The sequence below is a fragment of the Heterodontus francisci genome, chromosome 23, assembly GCF_036365525.1.
Source record: "Heterodontus francisci isolate sHetFra1 chromosome 23, sHetFra1.hap1, whole genome shotgun sequence".
NCBI classification, from domain to species: Eukaryota; Metazoa; Chordata; class Chondrichthyes; order Heterodontiformes; family Heterodontidae; genus Heterodontus; species Heterodontus francisci.
The window spans coordinates 4,122,011-4,142,105 of record NC_090393.1 but is presented as its reverse complement, the minus strand read 5'-3'; the positions used below and the strand labels follow the sequence as shown (position 1 = coordinate 4,142,105).

Below are 20,095 nucleotides of genomic sequence, written 5' to 3'. Positions count from 1 at the left end.
GTTTGGGTGGTGACCTGTTCCTTTTTTGGAGGCTTCTTTGTGGTTTTCCTTTTTACCACTTGCCACTGACCAGTTTGTCCATCTGCTGCCTCCTCCTCCATTGATTCTGTCAGTTGAGGAGTTTCCAGGCATGGGGTAGGTGTTGGGTCGTTGGTTGCAGCTGCCTCACCTTTCTTCTCTTTCTCAGATAGACTTTCCTTGCTACAGAGAGGATTGCGCAGCACCAGACACGTTTCACCATTCCTTCTCCTGGCCTTTCCTTGGACCTTGCCGCCTGTGCATAACTGAGGCAGCGTTTGGGGCAGGTTTTGTGGAGGTGTCCTGCCTCCCCGCACACATTGCAGCACTTACTCTGTTTACAGTCCTTGGTCTGATGGCCGTCCTTCTTGCAGACGACTGTGCTGCAGTTGGCCGCCATATGATCAGATCTGCTGCAGGTGCAACAAACTCTGGGCTGCCCCACATAGACCAAGAAGCCTCGACTTCCCCAGATAGTGAAGCTGGAGGGAGGATGGATGATGGCTCCGTTGGCATCGACCTTCAAGGTCACCTTGATCTGCCGCTTGCTGGTCCAAATCCCAAATGGGTCCTTGACATTAATGCTGTTGCCGGCACCCTCGGCGTACCTGGCGAGGAAGGGGAGTACATCCACGACAGGAACATGGGGGTTGTGGAGGTGGATTGTCAGCACCTGGTCGTGTTGCGACGGCAGCGTGAAGAGTGGCTCCACTGTGAGGATGGACAGCGGTGCCTGGTTTCCCCTCTCCTCGAACACCTTCAGGAACTTGATGCATCCCGCCACATTCTTGAACGTCACGTCGAAATATCCACTGCTGGGGAAGTCCTGTAGGCAGAAGATGTCTGCAGCTTAGAATCCACAGCAATCAATAAGGATTTTCTTAATGAAGAAGGCGCGGTCAACCGGTGCACCTCCTTTGCTATCTTTCACTGCCACCCTAACAGTGTTACACACTCCCTGGCCCTGGAGCTTTGGTGTTGGTTGCAGCCAAATGTTTGCTTGAAGCTTTCCTGGGACAGGTACTAAAACCCCAACCAACAGGAAAACAACAACCACAGTAGATCTCCAATCACAAAGGGTGAAATGCTGTAAAAATGCATTGATACCCACCCAAAAAACCCAAAAGAAAACACAAAAACACCCCCTGCAGGATCAGAGCCGTCTCCTGAACTGTCCCCTGAGAGATAAGTAACCCTCGGAATCAGTCTCAAGCCTCTTCTTTGCTTTGCCTCTCGTACTCACCCTCGTTTCTCAGTGACTAGAGTTGGACTCAGTGCCTTAAGGTGTCAGCGTCCTGGACTATTTGACCCTGACTTCCGCTGATTTGTTTGACAGTTAAGCCAGAAATAGCCACTCCAGGCGCTGCTTCACAAACCACTGACCACCTCCAGGCGCGTATCCATTGTCTCTCGAGATAAGGAGGCCCAAAAAGAAAGAAGCCAGAAATCACTGTTCACGACTTTACTGGGCATCTTGTTTATTTAAAGGAAGGAAAGGGGGGAATGCTCATGTTAACCTGTCACACAAAGGCTTTGAGTTGACAGGTGATGCAGAGAGAAGTGGATTGCAGCAAAGAGCTGACACTTTCAGGCCAGTGGGAGAGAGGAAAGGAGATCTTTGATCTACGAGTAAGGGTGTTCGATTTATCGTTTTCCAACTGAGACCTCCCAGAGAGTTAATCCCACAGCTGGAATATTCAAGGAGTAACCATGGGGTGTCATGTTTAACCCTCTTATGTGAGAGACCTTCATAATTCAATCACAACTTTGACATTTGTAATCCTGTAGACTTCCTCACCAGAGAGGTAAATGTTTACACACGAAGGACTTTCTGTCAAGCACATAAGATTAAGAATCTCACGTAATATGTTTTATCATTCGTTGGCCTTTCTGTCATTTTCCTGTTTGTTTTGTTCAAGTGTTTATACCTGATTTCACGTTCATAGTTAATATTGAATGGCTGGTTGAAGTTGAATCAGTCAGCGAACTTTCAGAGCTGTTTAAAAGTGTTCTAACCCTAACCCACACGCACTGTGACACGCCCACACACCCCGAGACACGCCCACACACCCCGAGACACGCCCACACGCACTGACACGCCCACACGCACTGACACACCCACACGTGCTGTAACACGCCCACACGCACTGACACACCCACACGTGCTGTAACACGCCCACACGCACTGACACACCCACACGCACTGACACACCCACACGTGCTGTAACACGCCCACACGCACTGACACGCCCACACGCACTGACACACCCACACGCACTGACACACCCACACGTGCAGTGACACGCCCACACACCCCGAGACACGCCCACACGCACTGACACACCCACACGTGCTGTAACACGCCCACACGCACTGACACACCCACACGCACTGACACACCCACACGTGCAGTGACACGCCAACACGCACTGACACACCCACACGTGCTGTGACACGCCAACACACACTGACACGCCTACACACACAGTTACACGCCCACACACAGTTACACGCCCACACACAGTTACACACCCACGCACTGTGACACACCCACATGCACTGTGACACGCCCACATGCACTGTGACACGCCCACACACCCCGAGACACGCCCACACGCACTGACACGCCCACACGCACTAACACGCCCACACGCACTGACACACCCACACGTGCTGTGACACGCCCACACGCACTGACACACCCACACGTGCTGTGACACGCCAACACACACTGACACGCCTACACACACAGTTACACGCCCACACACAGTTACACGCCCACACACAGTTACACGCCCACACACAGTTACACACCCACGCACTGTGACACACCCACATGCACTGTGACACGCCCACATGCACTGTGACACGCCCACACACCCCGAGACACGCCCACACGCACTGACACGCCCACACGCACTGACACACCCACACGCACTGACACACCCACACGTGCAGTGACACGCCCACACACCCCGAGACACGCCCACACGCACTGACACACCCACACGTGCTGTAACACGCCCACACGCACTGACACACCCACACGCACTGACACACCCACACGTGCAGTGACACGCCAACACGCACTGACACACCCACACGTGCTGTGACACGCCAACACACACTGACACGCCTACACACACAGTTACACGCCCACACACAGTTACACGCCCACACACAGTTACACGCCCACACACAGTTACACACCCACGCACTGTGACACACCCACATGCACTGTGACACGCCCACATGCACTGTGACACGCCCACACACCCCGAGACACGCCCACACGCACTGACACGCCCACACGCACTAACACGCCCACACGCACTGACACACCCACACGTGCTGTGACACGCCCACACGCACTGACACACCCACACGTGCTGTGACATGCCTACACACACTGACACGCCCACACAGTTACACGCCCACACACACTGACACACCCACACGTGCTGTGACACGCCTACACACACTGACACGCCTACATACACTGACACGCCCACACACACTGACACGCCCACACACACTGACACGCCCACACACACTGACACGCCCACACACACTGACACACCCACACGTGCTGTGACACACCTACACAAACTGACACGCCCACACACAGTTACACGCCCACACACAGTTACACGCCCACACACACTGACACACCCACACGTGCTGTGACACACCTACACACACTGACACGCCCACACAGTTACACGCCCACACACACTGACACACCCACACGTGCTGTGACACGCCTACACACACTGACACGCCCACACACACTGACACGCCCACACACAGTTACACGCCCACACACAGACACACCCACACGTGCTGTGACACACCTACACAAACTGACACGCCCACACACAGTTACACGCCCACACACACTGACACACCCACACGTGCTGTGACACACCTACACAAACTGACACGCCCACACACTGTTACATGCCCACACACACACTGACACACTCACATGTGCTGTGACACGCCCACACACACACTGTGACACGATGACACGCCCAACCCAAAAATTAAAATTGTTTATGTAGTGGGAAGATTTCACTCAGGTCATGTTTGTGGAAATTTAATCACAGGCATGTGTGACAGTTTTACAAACATTGTCTGTTGGAGGTCAGAATCACGAGCGTTTATCAGTTACTCGGACACTCACTGAGGCCGAGAGTTAGTGCCACTTGTCACACTGATGCCAGAAACCTGATTTCCAGATGGTAATTCATCTTCTCGATGGCCATATTTGTGAGAAAATTAAATGACATCTTTTTCCCCTATTGTAATGAAAATGCTGATCTCGCATTTCTGGCATCAGAGAAAGTGGTGCCTCCTCCTGATGCACCAGCGAGGGTGAAGCTGCAATGCAGCTGGGCACTGGGTGGGGTGTCTGCCCATTACTGCCACTGCCTGGCACAAGCTCAGCCAAGAGTCCGCATAAGTGGTGCCCGAGAAAACTGTCCCCCATCTTACAGGGTACGGGGCAGTGAAGGGGCAGGAGGTTGTTCAAGGGTGTGAGGGCAGGGGTGGATCCACTGCCACATTCATTTAACAATGGAGCGGAGAAGTAGAGAGGGAGTGGGGGCAGGGGAGGGAGTGGGGGCAGGGGAGGGGGTGGGGGCAGGGGAGGGGGTGTTCACAACCTCAGGATGTCCCAAAGCACATGACAGACAATGAAGTAAAGTGTAGTCTTTGTCATAACATAGAAAATGCAGCAGTCAATTTACACACAGCAAGCTCCCACACAGAGCAACATGATAATGATCAGATCACCTGTTCTACTGATGTACATTGAGGCATTAACATTGTCCAGGAGACAGGGAGAACTCCCTGCACTCCTTCCAGTAGTAACTGTGGGATCTCGCTTTAAATTCTCATACAACAGACAGCTCCTCCGACAGTACAGCACTCTCTCAGTACTGACCCTCCGACAGTGCAGCAATACCTCAGTATTGACACTCCGACAGTGCAGCATTCCCTCAGTATTGACCCTCCGACAGTGCAGCATTCCCTCAGTACTGACCCTCCGACAGTGCAGCACTCCCTCAGTACTGCCCCTCCAACAGTACAGCACTCCCTCAGTACTGACCCTCCGACAGTGCAGCACTCCCTCAGTACTGACCCTCCGACAGTGCAGCACTCCCTCAGTATTGACCCTCCGACAGTGCAGCACTCCCTCAGTACTGACCCTCCGACAGTACAGCACTCCCTCAGTACTGACCCTCCGACAGTACAGCACTCCCTCAGTACTGACACTCCGACAGTGCAGCACTCCCTCAGTACTGTCCCTCTGACAGTGGAGCACGCCCTCAGTAAATGGGGTAAGTCAGGGGAATATCCTGACTGTAGTACAGAATTGGTCCCAGCTGGTGTTGAAGGGAGGGTGGTGTCCAAGTGAAGAAACATACAGATTATTGGTGGCAGCTACAATTTAAACTGAGTCGGATAATGAGTAGCTCATTAATTTGATTTTCCTTTCATTGCTCTAAATACTCTGCAAGACTTCAAATCGCCAAGAGCAACAAGGAGCACACGCTCCTAATTCTTCTTGATTGCCCTTTCATGAAGATATTTCACAAACTGTTAATAAAGTGGTGCTGATATGAAATGGAATATTACTGCCTATTAAAATCTCTGCAGTGACTGATGCAATCTTCAGCAGCCAAGCCAGCAGGAATGAAGGAACTAATACAGATCAAGGAGGTCCTTGCAGTTTGTCTATTGCACTTCCCAGTTCATTAGGTTTGTCGAAAGAACTTCTCGACAGTGGCCATGAACGATTTAAGGATTCGTTACTGATATTAACGGGAGGATTTAGTGGAGGCAAGATAGGATTTTAACACTCGTCTCCCAGCAGTGAATGGGAGTTAAAATCAGGGGAATCTTTCTTCCTGCACCATTACCTCTCCTAGACTGTTGAGGTGTTTGCTTGAGTCAGGCGAAGCCTTATTAACATATGTCATGTCATTCAGAGAGGCTCCAGAGGCCATTTTAAAGTGTCCAGTGCAACCTGAAGGACTCCTGATGTGGGCACCGGCTCTCCCATTACACCCTCCTCGCCCAACCCATCCTCCCAACTTACCCAAATGCCAATGGGTGACCCAGAGGATGCCTGTTGACCTGGCAACTGCCTCTCCACGCCTGGCCCCGGTGGGCAGTTGGCGGGCAAGAATGTTGATGAATGTCTCTCTTGCGGAGACTCTCAGACAGGAAATAAAACCCCTCCCCCACCCTCCCAACCCTCCCCCACCCCCCCCCCCCCCCCCACCCCCCGCCACCCAGAAAGGAGTTAAATCCACACTGAAGTCTAAAGAAAGTTTCAATTCATGAATTGTGGTTTGTACATTTGGTTTTGGAACCTGACTCCTGGCCCGTGAGAGTCAATGCAAATGACAATTCTCTTGCCAAAACTAAAAGCTAAGAATAAATCCCCAAACTTCTCATCAATTTTAGGGATATAAGTTCATCAGGACTATCCAAACATTCACGAGAGACTTTTCAATCAATTTGCATTGAGAAGGTCGGTATTTGGGGATTTGTCTCCCAGTCTCCATCAAACTTTCCTGATTGCCTTCAGGGATCTGAGAGGAAATTCCCAGAGTTTTCTCTAAATTTGTCTTGGGATTTTTTTTGCCTTTCCCAGGAGATTGCCGGGCGGGGGGAGTGGAATGGGGTCAGATGGGGTCCTGTGGGGGGGGGGGGCGGGGGGAATCGGTTAACAGTATGGGACAGGCTCAGTGAACTAGTTAGGCCGTGTCTTGTCATTTTGTGTTTTTATCTTCATATTGCTACAAAATCACATTATTGAGTCCAAAATATTTGTCCTGTAAATGTATGATTCAATGTGCACCTACAACCAAACCTCCTCATGTTCGTAGCTTCCACAACATATTCCTGGAGGTAGCATCACATGATCCTGCCTTCACCTGCTCCGCCCCCACTCTCCAACCATTGGTCAGCCAACATGTCCATCCTCGTGGCATCCATATTCCCATGGCCAATGGGAAAGCGAACAGGCTCATTGTTCCCTGATTGGATGATCCTTGGCTGTCAGTCAAACAGCCTTTTATTTCCCCCATCTTCAACATTTCAAAGAAAATTTTAAAAAGCCACTATTTTAGTGCCCTTGCTATTTTTCTCCTGTAGCCTCCCAGAGATTAATCTTGAATTCCTGGAGACTACAAGACAATCCTGGAGGGTTGGCAACCCTAAGGTCAGTCAACCAAACCCACCTGCATAGTCAACCCATCTCCTCCCCTCCATTTTGAAACTTAGTAATAAATGTCAGCCTCCATTGTAGCTCCAACTATTTCAAACCTGTCCAAAATTTTGATCGAAACTTCCCTATTTTTCATATTCCAAAAGCCAAGTTCTCTTGCCCCACAGTATCTATTTTATCTACAACCATTGCATGCTTCCTCGCACTGTGACATGCTCAAACAACAGCGAACATTCATTTCAAACATTCAATTAGTTAGCATGTGCTGGCTCTTTGAAAGAGCTGTTCAATTAATCCCCCCCCCCCCCTGCTCTTTCCCCATTGCCCTGTTAATGTTTTCTTTTAAATTTATCCAAATGCCACAATTGAATCTGCCTCCACCACCCTTTGAGGCAGCGTATTCTCCTGACCATGATTATTAATGCTCAGTTCTGTCCCAATAAAATAGGTTTAATTCACAATTAACTGAGGTTATATTCCATTTGACAGGTTCTCTGGCTATGCATAATTCTAATTTATCTTGAGCACTGTGTAACAACAAAACTGACGAGGGGAAAAATGGCAATGGAAGATTTCTAATTGATTTATTTGTAATAGAAAATGAAAATTTGCAATAAAACTAGGAAAGGGGTAAAGATGTTGTCTGGCTTGGAGTGCTTGAGGTGAATAGCAGAGATCCATTTCAGATAAACACATGAGGGAGAAAGGACGAGAAGGATTTGGTGATAGGGGGAGGGAGGAGGCTTGTGTGGAGGATAAACACTGGCATGGGCCAGATGGGCAGAATGGCCTGTTTGTGCTGTAGATTCTATGTAATTCAGAACAAATATTGTGCGATTACGAGCTCACCATTTGCATCATTATTTGATCAATGGGATTATAATTGTTTCTAAAATGATTGAGCTATAGTATTGAGCATTATAGTAAAGGAATAGTGAATGGAAGCTGGTGTTGGAAGGTGTGTGTTGTTGGAATAAACCATCTACTTAAGACCTAATTCACAAAACTAGGATGTAAATAGGAAATGATGATTGTCCGAATGTCACTGCTGTTCAGGGAACAGAATCAATAATTACAGCCTGTTAGTCCCAGCCAACAGCTCCTTTCGGCTATTGTTTATTACTGAGGTCTCTGGGCGGTAAAATATATTTTATCTGATCCGGAATAGTCCAGCTCTTTTCTGACTCTCATTTCTTTCTCACTCCCTAAACTGTTTCCCTTTTATTTTGTGTTGGAGTGAACCACAACTTTTATTTATATAAAAACAGAAAGTGCTGGAAATACTCAGCAGGTCTGGCAGCATCTATAGAGAGAGAAACAGAGTTAACCTTTCAGGTCTGTGACCTTTCATTTATATTTCATTTATATAGCACCATTAACATAGGAACACGTGCCAAGGTGTTTCATGGGAGCGATTATCAAACAAAATTTAGCACCGAGCCACATAAGGAGATATTAGGTGATCCAAAGCTCTGTCAAAGAGGTAGGTTTTAAGGAATGTCTTAAAGGAGGAGAGAGGTGGAGAGGTTTAGGGAGGGGATTCCAGAGCTTAGGGCCCAGGCAGCTGAAGGCACGGCCGCCAATGGTGGAGAGATGGAAATAGGGGATGGTCAAGAGGCCAGAATTGGAGGTTAGAGAGATAGGGAGGGGCCAGGGCAACCTATTGCACAGCATTCTGTGAATGGAATTAGATGGTTCTCTCTCTCTCTCTCTCTCTCTCTCTCTAAGAGCAGTGGGATTCTGATCCAAATATCGAGCTATTACTGATGCTACCTTGATCCTTGTCTTCCAGCATATGAGAGAAGCTGCTGGCCGACGGCAACAGTTGGAGTTAGAGCATGTACAGGCCTTGGCCATTCTCAATACAAAGCAGCAAGAGATCGAAGTCCTGCGGAAGGTAAGTGCAGCTCCGAGGATCGGTTAGGAAGTGAGGAGGGTGGGTGCCCACAGGAAATCAACATCTCGTTTAGGATTATTCTGCGGGAGCTTTCATACATCCAAACATGAATTTCATTTCACAATAAAGTTAAGATGTGTGTGCTGAGCCACAATGAGTACAGCTGCTGTGAGGAATTCGAAAGCCGCTGAGATATTTCCCGTAGAGAGAAGGATCTGCTGTTTCCGATATCTTTTGGCCCTAACTCACACCCTGTCCTGTTCACCAATCACCTCTGTGCTCGCTGACCTACACTGGCTCTCGGTCCAGTAACACCTCAACTTCAAAATTCTCATCCTTCTTTTCCTATCCCTGTAAGTCCTCGCCCCCTCCCTGTCTCTGTAACCTCCTCCAGCCCTAAAACTCTCCCTATCTCGGTAATCTCCTCCAGCCCTACAGTCCTCTGAGGTCTCTGGGCTCCTCCAATTCTGGCCTCTTGTTGGCTGAAGATTGGCACATGTCAAGAGTTGAGAGTGGGTTGTCTGTGTTCTGGTATGTAGCACAGGGAGATCTATAGGAGATGGGAAGAGTTAGAACAGGAAAAACTCTCCCTAGATCGATCCCTGTTACTGGGAAGTTACTGGGATTGTGTTTCTTCAGGTTTCTCCTGTGGAAAGCACGTTGTGTTAATGACACCCTGTGGAGTTAGTGCCAGGGATGAAGTCTCATGGAAACAGGGTCAGAAGTGAGTCTGCAAATTGTAACACAGCCAAAGGGCCCCCAGTGCTTGCAAGAGTGAAATTTAAACCATTCATAGAATATGTAAAAGCCCAGCAGGAACAGCAGTGGCATTGTCATTGAGCATTGTCATTGAGCATTGTCATTGAGCATTGTCATTGAGCATTGTCATTGAGCATTGTCATTGAGCCCATCGTGCATTGTGAGTGCTTTTCATTATCAGCAAGATGGCTCAATCATTACATTAATACAGACTAATAAACACATAAGTGACCATCGAGACTATATCATCATTTAAGGTGCAAGAGCTCCTGTTGAAGAGCTGGCACAGGCACAATGGGCCGACTGGACTCTTGTTTACACCCTTTACAGCTTAATCACTTGAAGACTATGAGGAGACTGTTCTCCTGCATTAATTAATCAAGTTAATGGTTCTCTACAGCAGTGTTGATCGGAAAGATCAATGCAAAAACCTCTGAGGCCCTTTTATGCCTAGTGTTGCTGAAACTGGGATTGTGAGAGCATAGACCCACAGAACCAGACAAAAATTACGGCACAGCAGGAGGTCATTCAGCTCATTGTGTCTGTGCTGGCCGAAAAAACTAGCCGCTCAATCTAATCCCACCTTCCTGCACCTGCTCCGTAGCCTTGCAGGTTACAGCACTTCAGGTCCAGGTACCTTTTAAATGAGTTGAGGGTTTCTGCCTCCACCACTGATCCGGGCAGTGGATTCCAGACACCCACCACCCTCTGGGTGAAAAGGTTTTTCCTCATGTCACCTCTAATCCTTCTACCAATCACCTTAAATCTGTGCACCCTGGTAATTGACCTCTCCACCGGGGGAAACAGGTCCTTCCTGTCTACTCTATCTAGGCCCCTCATAATTTTGTACACCTCAATTAAGTCACCCCTCAGCCTCCTCTGTTCTAAGGAAAACAACCATAGCCTATCCAATCTTTCTTCATAGCTGCAAATTTCGATCCCTGGCAACTTTCTGTAAATCTCCTCTGTACTCTCTCCAGAGCAATTATGTCCTTCCTGTAATGTGGTGACCAGAACTGTACACAATACTCCAGCTGTGGCCTAACCAGTGTTTTATACAGTTCCAGCACCACATCCCTGCTTTTGTATTCTGTACCTCAGCCAATAAAGGAAAGCATTCCATATGCCTTCTTCACCACTCTATCTACCTGTCCTGCCACCTTCAGGGACCTGTGGACATGCACTTATTTTCTCTCCCCAAATGCATTACCTCACACTTATCTGGATTGAATTCCATTTGCCACTTTTCCACCCACTCAACCAAACCATTGATATCATTCTGGAGTCTACAGCTTTCCTCTTCACTATCAACTACACGGCCAATTTTTGTGTCATCAGCAAATTTCCCAATCATGCCTCCCACATTTAAATCCAAATCATTAATATAAACCACAAACAGCAAGGGACCCAACACTGAGCCCTGTGGAACGTCACTGGAAACCTCTTTCCATTCACAAAAACATCTGTCGATTCCTACCCTTTGTTTCCTGTCACTGAACCAATTCTGGATCCAACCTGCCACATTCCCCTGTATCCCATGGGATTTCATTTTACTGACCAGTCTTCCATGTGGGACCTTGTCAAATGCCTTACTAAAATCCATGTAGATCACATCCACTGCACTACCCTCATCAATCCTCCTTGTTACTTCCTCAAAAAACTCAATTAAGTGAGTGAGACATGACCTCCCCTTAACAAATCCATGCTGACTATCCCTGATTAATCCGTGCCTTTCTAAGTGGCAGTTTATCGTGTCTCTCAGAATTGATTCTAATAATTTACCCACCACCGAGGTCAGACTGACCGGCCTATAATTATTCGGCCTATCCCTCGCATCCTTTTTAAACAACGGTACAACGTTCGCAGACCTCCAATCATCTGGTACCTCACCTGCATCTAGTGAGGATTTGAAGATGATCCTCAGAGCATCCGCTATTTCCTCCCTGGCTTCCTTTAACAACCTGGGATGCAATCCATCCAGCCCTGGCGATTTATCCACTTTCAAGGATGTCAGACCCTCTAGTACTTCCTCTCTCATTATGCTTATCGTATCTAATATTTCACACTCCTCCTCTTTAAATACAATGTCTACATCAACCCTCATTAAGAACCCTGCCCACATCTTTTACATCCATGCAGAAATTCCCTTGTACATCTCTGATAGGCCCTACCCTTTCCTTAGTTATCCTCTTGCTCTTAATGTACTGATAAAACATCTTTGGGTTTTCCTTGATTTTACCTGCCAATAATTTTTCATGTCCCCTCTTTGCTTTCCTAATTTCCTTTTTTACCTCACCCCTGCACTTTCTATACTCCTCTAGGCTTTCTAAGTATTAGTATTGTGATCATCATAAGCTTTCTTTTTCTGCTTTAACTTACCCTGTAAACTTCTAGATAACCAGAAGCCTCTAGATTTGGCAGTACTACCCTTTATCTCTGTGGGGACATGCCTACACTGTGCCTGTAGAATCTCATTTTTGAATGCCTCCCACTGGTTTGCCACTGATTTTCCTTCAAGTAGCTGTATCCAGTCCACATTCGCCAGATCACCTCTCAGTTTCTTAAAATTTGCCATCCCCCAATATAGAACTTTTACTCCTGTTTTATCTTTGTCCTTTTCCATGATTATGCTAAAACTAACTGTATTATGGTCACTGTCTCCAAAATGGTCACCCACTGTTACTTCATCCACTTTCCCAAAGACTACCGAAGACTAAATCTAGAATTGCTCCCCTCTCGTTGTGCTTGTTACGTGCTGGCTAAAAAAGTTCTCTTGAATGTAGTTCAAGAATTTTGCCCCCTCTGTGCCCTTCAAACTGTTTGTATCCCAGTTGATATTGGAGTAGTTGAAATCCCCAACTATTATTACCCTAATGTTTTTGTACTCAGAAATTTGCCTACATATTTGTTTTTCTGCCTCCCTCTCACTATTTGGGGGTCGACAGTACACTCCTAGTAATGTGGCTGCCCCATTTTTATTTTTGAGCTCAACCCATATGGCCTCAATTGATGATTCATTCAGCATATCATCCCTCCTCACCGCTATTATTGATTCCTTAACTAATAATGCTACATCCCAGGATTACCCGGGATTGAGAGAGCAGAGTCAGTGCCAGCAACATCCCAGGATTGCCCGGGATGGAGAGAGCAGAGTCAGTGCCAGCAACATCCCGGGATGGAGAGAGCGGAGTCAGTGCCAGCAACATCCGGGGATTGCCCGGGATGGAGAGAGCGGAGTCAGTGCCAGCAACATCCCGGGATGGAGAGAGCGGAGTCAGCACCAGCAACATCCGGGGATTGCCCGGGATGGAGAGAGCGGAGTCAGTGCCAGCAACATCCGGGGATTGCCCGGGATGGAGAGAGCGGAGTCAGTGCCAGCAACATCCGGGGATTGCCCGGGATGGAGAGAGCGGAGTCAGTGCCAGCAACATCCGGGGATTGCCCGGGATGGAGAGAGCGGAGTCAGTGCCAGCAACATCCGGGGATTGCCCGGGATGGAGAGAGCAGAGTCAGTGCAAGCAACATCCCGGGATGGAGAGAGCGGAGTCAGTGCCAGCAACATCCGGGGATTGCCCGGGATGGAGAGAGCGGAGTCAGTGCCAGCAACATCCGGGGATTGCCCGGGATGGAGAGAGCGGAGTCAGTGCCAGCAACATCCGGGGATTGCCCGGGATGGAGAGAGCGGAGTCAGTGCCAGCAACATCCGGGGATTGCCCGGGATGGAGAGAGCGGAGTCAGTGCCAGCAACATCCGGGGATTGCCCGGGATGGAGAGAGCAGAGTCAGTGCAAGCAACATCCCAGGATGGAGAGACCGGAGTCAGTGCCAGCAACATCCCAGGATTGCCCGGGATTGAGAGAGCGGAATCAGTGCCAGCAACATCCCGGGATGGAGAGAGTAGAGTCAGTGCAAGCAACATCCCGGGATGGAGAGAGCGGAGTCAGTGCCGGCAACATCCAGGGATTGCCTGGGATGGAGAGAGCGGAGTCAGTGCTGGCAACATCCCTGGATGAAGAGAGCAGAGTCAGTGCTGGCAACATCCCTGGATGAAGAGAGCAGAGTCAGTGCTGGCAACATCTGGGGATTGCCCGGGATGGAGAGAGCAGAGTCAGTGCAAGCAACATCCCGGGATGGAGAGACCGGAGTCAGTGCCAGCAACATCCCAGGATTGCCCGGGATTGAGAGAGCGGAGTCAGTGCTGGCAACATCCGGGGATTGCCCAGGATGGAGAGAGCGGAGTCAGTGCCGGCAACATCCCAGGATTGCCCGGGATTGAGAGAGCAGAGTCAGTGCAAGCAACATCCCGGGATGGAGAGAGCGGAGTCAGTGCCAGCAACATCCCAGGATTACCCGGGATGGAGAGAGCGGAGTCAGTGCCGGCAACATCCCGGGATTACCCGGGATGGAGAGAGCGGAATCAGTGCCAGCAACATCCCGGGATGGAGAGAGCAGAGTCAGTGCTGGCAACATCCGGGGATTGCCCGGGATGAAGAGAGCAGAGTCAGTGCCGGCAACATCCGGGGATTGCCCGGGATGGAGAGAGCGGAGTCAGTGCCGGCAACATCCCAGGATTACCCGGGATGGAGAGAGCGGAGTCGGTGCCGGCAACATCCCAGGATTACCCGGGATGGAGAGAGCGGTGTCAGTGCTGGCAACATCCCGGGATTACCCGGGATGGAGAGAGCGGAGTCAGTGCCGGCAACATCCCAGGATTACCCGGGATGGAGAGAGCAGAGTCAGTGCTGGCAACATCTGGGGATTGCCCGGGATGGGGAGAGCAGAGTCAGTGCCGGCAACATCCCGGGATTACCCGGGATGGAGAGAGCAGTGTCAGTGCTGGCAACATCCCAGGATTACCCGGGATGGAGAGAGCGGTGTCAGTGCTGGCAACATCCCGGGATTACCCGGGATGGAGAGAGCGGAGTCAGTGCCGGCAACATCCCAGGATTACCCGGGATGGAGAGAGCAGAGTCAGTGCTGGCAACATCTGGGGATTGCCCGGGATGGGGAGAGCAGAGTCAGTGCCGGCAACATCCCGGGATTACCCGGGATGGAGAGAGCAGTGTCAGTGCTGGCAACATCCGGGGATTGCCCGGGATGGAGAGAGAGGAGTCACTGCCAGCAACATCCGGGGATTACCCGGGATGGAGAGAGCGGAGTCAGTGCCGGCAACATCCCGGGATTACCCGGGATGGAGAGAGAGGAGTCACTGCCAGCAACATCCGGGGATTACCCGGGATGGAGAGAGAGGAGTCACTGCCAGCAACATCCGGGGATTACCCGGGATGGAGAGAGAGGAGTCACTGCCAGCAACATCCGGGGATTACCCGGGATGGAGAGAGCGGAGTCAGTGCCGGCAACATCCCGGGATTACCCGGGATGGAGAGAGAGGTGTCAGTGCCAGCAACATCCGGGGATTACCCGGGATGGAGAGAGCGGAGTCAGTGCCGGCAACATCCCGGGATTACCCGGGATGGAGAGAGAGGAGTCAGTGCCGGCAACATCCGGGGATTACCCGGGATGGAGTGAGCGGAGTCAGTGCCGGCAACATCCCGGGATTACCCGGGATGGAGAGAGAGGAGTCACTGCCAGCAACATCCGGGGATTACCCGGGATGGAGAGAGAGGAGTCAGTGCCAGCAACATCCCGGGATTACCCGGGATGGAGAGAGAGGAGTCACTGCCAGCAACATCCGGGGATTACCCGGGATGGAGAGAGAGGAGTCAGTGCCGGCAACATCCCGGGATTACCCGGGATGGAGAGAGAGGAGTCACTGCCAGCAACATCCGGGGATTACCCGGGATGGAGAGAGAGGAGTCAGTGCCGGCAACATCCGGGGATTACCCGGGATGGAGAGAGAGGAGTCAGTGCCAGCAACATCCCGGGATTACCCGGGATGGAGAGAGAGGAGTCAGTGCCAGCAACATCCGGGGATTACCCGGGATGGAGAGAGAGGAGTCAGTGCCAGCAACATCCCGGGATTACCCGGGATGGAGAGAGAGGAGTCAGTGCCAGCAACATCCGGGGATTACCCGGGATGGAGAGAGAGGAGTCAGTGCCAGCAACATCCCGGGATTACCCGGGATGGAGAGAGCGGAGTCAGTGCCAGCAACATCCCAGACAAAACTGGCTCTCTCGTTGCTTAACCTCACACAATATAATTTCACGTTTTCCTGTCCATTTGGGTTCAACATTTTGTGTGTGAGTCTGAACTTGCACTGAAGCAACCTGACTGGAATATAGAGAGAAGGGGGCGGTGGATTGGGGTAGAGAGAGGAGGAAGAGAGAGAGAAGGGGTAGAGAGAGAAGGGGGTGGATAGAGGGGGGGGGGGGGGGGGAAGGAGGGTGAGTGGTGGGAGAGAGAGCATTGACTCTCATTGGATATCTTGTGAATATGTGATTCGATGATGATCCAGACTCAAAGGGAAATTCCCATTAAACCCTGGGGATGATTAGGAAGCCACTAAGCAGCTTCTCTCGACGGAACAATTGTCAGTTTACCCTGGATCCTCTGTTAGTAAGATCAGGATCTTGCCCAGGAAGTTCAGGGTTTGTCAGCCGTTCCACTTCCTGTTGGATCCTGTTACACACTTGGAGTGAGATTTAGCATCCAGATTCGAACTCACAACTTCCTGTCCCAGTGCCACAGGACTTCCTGTTGGCTGGGATTAACTTCTGTTACTAAGCTTTGTGGCTTGCTAAGGACAGTCCAGGTTTGTTAACCTTTCAGATCCCTTTTATCTTGAATATTCTGGTATTTGTAACTGTCAGGCCTGACGGTTGTGTGGGTCTTGCTGTCATTGGGCTCAGTTGACCCTCACAGAGGAGAGTTCTCTCTGGATGTTGCTGAGGTTTGCTGTTCATTGGAGGCCCTCAAACCATAACGTGCTGTGAATGTGCTGGGGTGGGTCCTCTCCGCTTCCCACCAGCAGTGAGAGGTTACCCTCGCCTCAGGCACGTAGCGATTACAGAGTCTCAGAATCATCTCTTTCAGAAGAGACATTAAACCGAGGGCCCATCTGCCCTGTCAGGTGGACATAAAAGATCCCATGACACTATTTGAAGAAGAGCAGGGGAGTTCTCCCCAGTGTCTTGGCCAATATTTATCTTTTAACCAACACCACAAAAACAGATCATTATCACATTGCTGTGCGTTGGAACTAGCTGTGCACAAATTAGCTACATTACAACAATGACTACATTTTGAAGATGCTGTGTTTTGGTCGTCCTGGTTTTGAAAAAGACACCAGTGAAATATGTCTTTGCTTTGTTTCTTCCATTATTTGGAGTCCAGAGGCTCAGTGTAAACAGGGCAATGGTGGCAATATTGCACTTTTCTTGTTTGGTTTTGGATTCCTTGCAGCCTTGTGGTGTGTGGTGGACTCGCAGTGCTCCAGGATCAATGATCCATATTCCAGGATTGGACAGATGGCGGCTTGGAACAATCTGAGGAAAGCCCTCAGACTGACTACGTATTTTTTTAAATTTTATTCTTTTATGGGATGTGGGTGTCGCTGGCAAGGCCAGCACTTGTTGCCCATCCCTCATTGCCCTTGACAACTGAGTGGCTTGCTCAGAGGGCAGTTAAAACTCAACCACATTCCTCCGCCCACAATCTGTCGTTGGCTCGGTCTGGCTGATGCCTGGTAATGTGTATCGGGATGGGTCCTGTTCTCCTCCAGTCAATGTGCCTTGTCCAAACCATAGAGCTCTGCAAACTTCTGCCGCACCTGATGGCTTTTGACTGGAACTCACACCGTGTTCCTTGTGTTTGATTCTTTTAGAGAATGACCGGAACTGAGAGATAGAAAGAAAATAACTTGAATTTCTCGAACACCCTTTCTCATCTAATATACCAAATGCTTTGTATACAGTACAATAAATAAAGTGGCGGCACTGTTGTTATTTAGGCAAATACAGCAGCCATGTTGTACACAGCAAGATCCCACAAACAGCAAAGTTTGAACAATTAGTTAAACTATTTTCAGTGGTATCTGTTGAGAGACCGGTATTGGCCAGGCACCCTGCTCCGAACAGTACCATAGCAATTCAATCACTACAACAGGTGCTGAACATTATGAAGTAACAGGAGGTTCGGTAACCAGAGAACACAGATTTAAGATCATCAGCAAAAGACCCAGAGGGGGAGATGGGGAGAATCTTTTTACACAGCGAGTTGTTGTGAGCTGGAGCACGTTGTCTGAAAGGTCAGTGGAAGCAGATTCAATAGTAACTTTCAGAAGGGAATTGGATAAATAATTGAAAACAAAATATTTTGCTGGACTATGGGGAAAGAGCAGCGAGTGGGACTAATTTGAAAGAGCCAGCACAGGCAAGATGGGCCAAATGGCCTCCTCCTGCAAGGTATAATGCTATGATTCCAAAAAGAAGCTCAGAAATGGGACAAGGTCACAGGATTTGTAAAGCAATTTGAATGGGTCTGGCAGATTTATTCACAACCTTTCAGCTTTTGACTGAGCGATTGATTTTATTTTAAATTCCATTCTTTCTGTTTCCACCAACAATTATCCGTCAAATTATAGTTTGTTTTACACGGCTATATTAATGAGATGCAATTAATTAAATGTCTGTCATTTGCTGATGAATATCTTGAGACAGCAAGTTGGCAACAGATGCAAAACAGCAAAAGACAAACTGGATGGACCTTAGTCATCCTAGCAGTTCCTCTATTCCAGAATGTTCTCTGTACAATCCCATCATTCCTATTCTCTGTCGGTAACTTTGTACAAGATCAAATTCTGCCCCCTTGTTCTGGAATTACAGAATCGTTACAGTGCAGAAGGAGGCCATTCGGCCCATCGTGTCTGCACCAGCTCTCTAAAAGAGCAATTCACTCAGTTCTATTCCCCTGCCTTCTCCCCATAACCCTGCATATTCCTCCTCTTCATGTAGGTCTCCGTTATAGCCACAACATCATATTTCCACATGAAAATCTGCGCCTGTACCTCACCAGTCTTATTAACCACACTCCATGCCTTCACATACATGCACATTAACCTGATTTAGACTTTATTACTTTCAAAGAAGAAGACTTTCTCCCTTACTCTGACCCCACCTTATAACTTACTATTTCCTACTCTAGTGCTATCTGTTACCCCCAGTATTCTGTGCACCTTGGTATTTCTCTCCGATATTTGCTCCTGCTTCCCACACCCCAGACAAGTTACCAGTTTTGCTTCCCTCCAATCTGAGCTCCCTCTCAGGTTTCCATCCCCCTGACAAGCTAGTTTAAACCCTCCCCAACAGCACTAGCAAATCTCCCTGCGAGGAGATTAGACCCAGTCCTGCTAAGATGCAACCCGTCCATCTTGTACAGACCCCACCTGCCCCAGAACTGGTCCCAATGCCTCAGAAATCTGATGCTCTCCAGCCACGTGTTCAATCGCTCAATTCTCTTATTCCTATTCCCAGTCGTACGTGGGACTGGGAGTAATCCTGAGATTCCTGCTTTTGAGGTCCTGCTTTTTAATCTCCTTCCGAGCTCCCTAAAATCTGGATTTCAGGACCTCATCCCCCTTCCTCCCTATGTCATTGGTGCCAGTGTGGACCACGACCTCTGGCTGTTCATCTTCCCCCAGAAGAATGTCCTGTAGCCGTTCCATGACATCCTGGACCCTGGCACCAGGGAGGCAACACACCATCCTGGAGTCACGTCTACGGCCACGGAAATGCCTGTCTGATCCCCGAACTAATGAATCCCATATCACTACTGCTCTTCCACTCTTCTTCCTCCAGCTGAGCCACCTCTGGTGCCACAAACTTGGCTCTGACTGCACTCCTCTGAAGAACCATCACCCTCACCAGTAACCAAAATGCAAAACTGATTAGCAAGTGAGATTGTCTCAGGGAACTCCTGCACTACCTGCCTGGTTCTCTTAGACTGCCTGGTGGTCACCCATTCCCTATCTGCCTGCATGCTCCTAACCTGTGGTGTGACCACCTCCCTAAACGTGCTATCCACATAGTTCTCTGACTCGTGGATGCACAACAGTGACTCCAGCTGCCGCTCGAGTTCCAAAACTTGGAGCTCAAGCTTGTGCAGCCAGTGACACTTCCTGCAGATGTGTTGTCTCTGACACATGGTGCGTCCATGACTTCCCACATGTCACAGGCTGTACATTCCACTCAGCTGAGCTGCCTTGCCATACCTTAACTTGA

The 20,095-nt window shown here is 49.5% G+C and overlaps 1 protein-coding gene across 6 annotated transcripts in view; it reads left to right on the top strand.

Annotated features, from left to right (window-relative positions):
- Positions 1-20,095, top strand: part of rimbp2b (RIMS binding protein 2b) — a 480,114-nt gene that overhangs the window by 334,277 nt on the left and 125,742 nt on the right. For all 6 annotated transcript variants that reach the window (XM_068054578.1, XM_068054577.1, XM_068054576.1 and 3 more), the window contains one exon: positions 9,054-9,158. In XM_068054578.1, the coding sequence (XP_067910679.1) occupies positions 9,054-9,158 (105 nt within the window). The remainder of the gene's footprint in view (positions 1-9,053; positions 9,159-20,095) is intronic.